This window comes from Sinocyclocheilus grahami, unplaced genomic scaffold (genome assembly GCF_001515645.1).
Source record: "Sinocyclocheilus grahami isolate Dianchi unplaced genomic scaffold, SAMN03320097.WGS_v1.1 scaffold1941.1, whole genome shotgun sequence".
Lineage (NCBI taxonomy): Eukaryota > Metazoa > Chordata > Actinopteri > Cypriniformes > Cyprinidae > Sinocyclocheilus > Sinocyclocheilus grahami.
Genome location: NW_015507120.1, coordinates 62,217 through 67,529, shown reverse-complemented (window position 1 = coordinate 67,529; position 5,313 = coordinate 62,217). Strand labels below are relative to the sequence as shown.

Below are 5,313 nucleotides of genomic sequence, written 5' to 3'. Positions count from 1 at the left end.
GTTCTTGCTAATAAAACACTGACACAATGATGAACAAGTACATTAATATTCGCAATAACATTGATTTATTAAATAATTAAGTAAATATAATTCCTTAATTTACCTTTCTAAAGAAATCTTATTGCTCTCCGCTGTCTTTACCGATGACATCTTAGTCCTGTATCGGCCACCGTAGCTTCTCTAAAGGGAGGGGTGAGCGGGGGACTGAGCCGTTGGTTGCAATTTGCAGCCTCACCGCTAGATGCCGCTACAATTTACACACTGCACCTTTAAGGCTATATTAAGAGTGAAATTATGCAGAAATAAGGATAACAATATAGTTGCAAGCAGTGATAACGGGCCCAAAACATCAGCGCAATCGCCACCCCGGTGGCATCAGGAAAACGGAGCACAGCGGGCACATGCATTTACTCTAAACCTCTGGCAGTCTGGTTTTAAGGGATAAAGCAATGAAAGGGTTACACTATAAAATCAAGAGTGTGTCACACACACACACACACACAACAATATATAAAACTTTGGCAACACTTCACAATAAGGTTTCAGTTGTTAACATTAACTATATTAGTTAACATGACAATAATTATATAGCAATTATTGATATTAGTTTATATTAAGTTTACAACTAATACATTATTAAAATTTAAAGTTGTATCTGTTAACATTAGTTAATGCACTGTGAATTAACATGAACAAGAATATTTTTTATTAACTAACATTAACAAAGTAAACAAAGTAAAAATATATTGTTCATTGTTAGTTCATGTTATGAACTAATGCATTAACTAATGTTAACAAATGAGACCTTGTTGTAAAGTGTTACCAAAACTTGTAATGATCTATAAGCATTTGTGAAATAATTATGTCAAACTATATTACCAGTTAGGGCTGTGCAAATAATAAAATGTGATTTTCATCCGCATCTCATCAGTAAAGCCGTTTCTGTGATTAGTAGTAAATCTCCAGCACATGCTTTCAGATGGAGCGGCATTTACTACACATAGTTGTGTAGTAAATTGATAGTTCACTGACAAGCTATGCAATATCGCGTTCATTGTCGGCAATGAATCGCCTGCAATTATGAATGCAATATTGCGTAACTTGTCAGTGAACTACAGCGCTGTGTAGTAAATGCTGCTCCATGTAAAATCACGTGCTGGAGATTTACTACTAATCACAGAACCGGCTTTACTGACGAGAAGCGCATGAAAATCGCATTCAATTATTTGCACAGCCCTATTACCAGTACATATTAACCCTCTAAGCGCCAAAGTCGCAAAATTGTGACAAGACGTCATCCTTAATAAAATAGACTGTAGTTCCTAATATGGTGAAATATATTATTTGTATTACCTACCACTAGATGGCAGACATGTAGTACTTCGATTCTAGACCAAAATTATGTCACGTTCCTATGCGCTCAATGCACGTCATAATTCCAGATTGGCTTATACCGGCTAACAAACTTCCTGTTACAATGACCGCGAAATTCTAATTCACTTGACCGACAGACAGACCGACAACAGGCAAACATGGCTCTCTTTTACACTTGCTGTCTTCAAGACCTACCTCGTCTGACTATCAATGATGTGGACCGACTTGTCAAGAAGTCATGCCCCACTCCCTCCAGCAAACGGGAAAAGGGATTTAAGATTTATATGGCCAGCTACATCAATAATTATGAGGGTAAGCCGTTATGTTGAAATGTTATTGTAGCAGCTAACGTTAGCGTTAATGTTAAGTGAACGATTAGATGGCTAACGTTAAAGTTAGCTGTTTTGTTCGACTATGACTGACAGGCTTGTCAGCTAACTTTCGATTGTGAGTTTGTGTGAGTTTTCTTTTATAGAGATACTGTCAAGATACTGTGTAAAAATGTAACGTTACAGTCTCAAATTGTGTGTTCGTCGTCCTTCCTCACAGTGTCAATGAAAGACAAGGTGACAGGAGAGGTCAGCGTGAGGGCAGTCTGTCATAGATCCATGAAGAAAGGTGAAAAGCCACACAACTTGAGAGTAGGGTTATTGTTAGGCAAGCTGATAAATTGCCTGTCAGCTTAATAAAAGTAACATTAGCCAAGCAAAATAGGCCTGTATCATATTGTTAAAAATTAATACATTTTCATATTTTGTCTGTGAGCCTCAGAATACAGCATTATTTTTCTTGTTAATGCTTTATCTGTCAAGCAATATCTCATCTAAGCTTCTATTTCTCCCTAGATGGTGTTAAAGCACTCAAAACCTGTTGTTTTGGTGAGCAGCCATTGTTCCTGTGTGGCGGGCTGTGCCTTATGCAATCATTTGGTTGCACTTCTTTATCAGACTGCCCATTATTCACAGCTAAACATTCCTGCTGTTCCCCTGGTGCACAGCTGCACAGACACAGAGCAGATCTGGCATAAACCAAGGACACTGGTAAGTCATGTAACATGTGAACTGTACTATTACTGTGCATATTGTAGCTATTGTGATGCCATGTTGAATGTGTCTCTAATGTTAGGGTGTTAGGCCAGGCCCAGTTGAAGAAATGGAGTTTAGAAAACCCAGAAACTCAACAACAGACTGTGTAAGGTGAGATTATCTTTACTTTGTATCTCGGTGTGGTTTTATGTATGTTGTGGCAGAAGTTTGGTGTAGTGATTTTTACTTTAATACTATTTTTTTACTGGTAATATATTTCAGAAGTTCTCTCTACAAGGCGCTAGATGGGGAACTGCCGGATCTTGCCATGTTGAGAGTATCAGAGGTGTACAAAGACTTTCCCCCTTCACTTGCACCCTTGGTAACAACAATGGGCATGTCAGCTGATGTCCCGTTAGTCCAGTCTGCTTTTGGAGCTGTCCAGGCAAGGAGCATGCTGTCATTTCAGCATAAACCACCAGCAATGAGGGAAGTCATCAACATCCCATCTGCCCCTGCCTCACCCTCCCTTCCCATCCACAGCTACAGGCTCGAAACACCATCCTGTGCCTATGTTCTATCAGAGCAGGAACATCTGCACCTGAAGTCTCTGGAGGTGTCATTCAACATGGCCCACTGCAGCTGCAACACAAGGGCAGAGGTCGTTTGAGAAAGATGAGAGTGACATCTACTTGCTTCCACGAGGTATGCCATGTTTGTGGACATCTGCAGAGAATCTGGCTGAGAGAATTCTCAGGGGGACTGGTCAGACCATAGACATGAGGAGAGGTATTGATATTGTAAGGTCCGCTGTTAAAGAGTATTGCACTCTTAAAAACGTGAACTGTGCACCCTGCGGGTTCATTGTACATCCTGATGCTCCATGGCTAGGTAGCTCTCCTGATGGAGTCATCTTTGATCCCTCTGGGAACCCACCATTTGGTCTCCTTGAGGTCAAATGCCCCAATATCCAGAGCTATGTGGACTGCCCCTATCTAAAAATGTCCGGTGGTGCTTTGAAACTCAGGAGGCAGCACAAGTACTACTGGCAAGTTCAAGGTCAGATGCTCTTGACAGGGCTAGAGTGGTGTGATTTTGTTGTTTGTGCTCAGGAAGACATGTTAGTCGAGCGAATTTATAAAGATCTTGATGTAATGCACACCATTAGAGACAGAGCAGATCATTTTTTCTTTTACCACTACATACAGAAGTGTTTGCATTAAGTCACTCCAATGGCCTTGGGCATAGTATCTTTCAATAAGTTTAATCAGTTTCAATCAGTTCATTAATCAGTTCAGTGAGTTCAGGTGTTATTGTTCATTTTTACAAATTTACAATGTTTGAACTGATCTATTGTTTATTTTTGCGAGTCTATACAGTATTCTAACTGATCTGTTGTTCGTGTTAGCAAGTCTATACAAAATGGAAATTGTTACTTAGTATACAATACACATACTGTTATTTTACTGTTACACTGTATACTGCTGTATCAACAGTAACCAATAGTTCTGAGAGGAAATCTGTAAATTCTTTTAGGAAATCTGTATATGGCCCTGGTGGTCTATACACAGTAGCCAGAGCAAGAGATACGATAGATTTCTTTTGCATATCTGACAGTGTAATAATAAGCATAATTATTTTGAATGAGTTAAACCTGTATTCTGTCTTCTGAGTAACATAGAGAATATCACTATATATTGTTGCAACACCGCCGCCACGACCAGTCTGATGGGGCTCATGCTTATAACAGTAGCTTGGTGGAGTAGACTCATTCAGACCAATATAATCATTTGGTTTTAGCCAGGTTTCAGTCAAGCAGAGTACATCAAAACTATTATCTGTGATCATTTCATTTACAATAACTGCTTTGGGTGCGAGTGATCTAATGTTTAGGAGCCCAAACTTTAAAAATATTTTTTGTTCATTTATTTGACATTTTTCTGGTTTAATCACGATCAGATTTTTTCTAGATCCTGCATTAAATTTATATTTTGACCTCACTATTTGGGGAACAGACACAGTCTTTATAGATTGTACAGTGCAAGTACTTCTATCATTTAAGCGGGTAGAACAAAAATCATCAGGGCAGTTTGAGATTTGACTTACTAGTCATATGGTACGAGATGTTGTCCAAAAGGAGTTGTGCTCCGACTCTGCTGGGGTGCAGGCCATCAGCGCGAAAAAGCCTAGGACGCTCCTAGAAAAAATTCCAATTATTAACAAAGAGCAGTTTCAGTTCTTTACACCATGACAATAACCATTCATTTAAAGCAAAAAGTCTACTGAACGTTTAGTGTCCTCGTCGATACATGTGAAGCGGTCCTGACACGATGATCGTCGTCGCGGGTGATGTGCGGCGTATCGTCTCAATCAGGCTCCTGAAGTCCCTCTTCAGTGTCTCCGTCTGCCGCAGCTTGGTGTCGTTAACCCCCGCATGAAGCACGACCGCTCCGGTGCTCTCGTCCCCTTCAGGATCGCGGGTATCTGTGCAGAAACATCGAGAACACAAGCACCAGGGAAACAGTGAGTGTGCACTTTACCTTCAGCTAACCCAGGTTCTGTGCAGAGAAACACACGGAGTAGAGGTGGTGGGAGAGTTAGCAGCGGGCTGTAAACTTACCTCGGACTTGTGAGCATCAGCCGGGGATGATTCCAGCACGGCTCTCCGCTCTCTCAGCTGGGTCTGCCTCTCCACCAGGTCGCGGATCTGCTTCTCCACGGCCTCCAGCTCGAGCTGCACCGAATGCAGCTTGAACGTGTCCTCACCTGAACTCAAAGGTAGACACACATTCGCCATTAAAGCAAGTAACAGTGAGTAAAACAATGGTAATGTGTGTGAATAGAGTATTAGTGAAGTGATATGTGGCCAAGTATGGTGACCCATACTCGGAATTAGTGCTCTGCATTTACCCAT

At 40.8% G+C, this 5,313-nt stretch overlaps 1 protein-coding gene across 1 annotated transcript; it reads left to right on the top strand.

Moving 5' to 3' along the window:
• Positions 1-2,155: 2,155 nt before the first annotated feature.
• Positions 2,156-3,069, top strand: LOC107573431 (uncharacterized). Its single transcript, XM_016259866.1, has 3 exons — positions 2,156-2,414; positions 2,500-2,570; positions 2,682-3,069. The coding sequence occupies exons 1-3, from the start codon at positions 2,220-2,222 to the stop codon at positions 3,067-3,069; spliced, it is 654 nt and encodes a 217-aa protein (XP_016115352.1). The 5' UTR covers positions 2,156-2,219.
• The last annotated feature ends 2,244 nt before the right edge of the window (positions 3,070-5,313 follow it).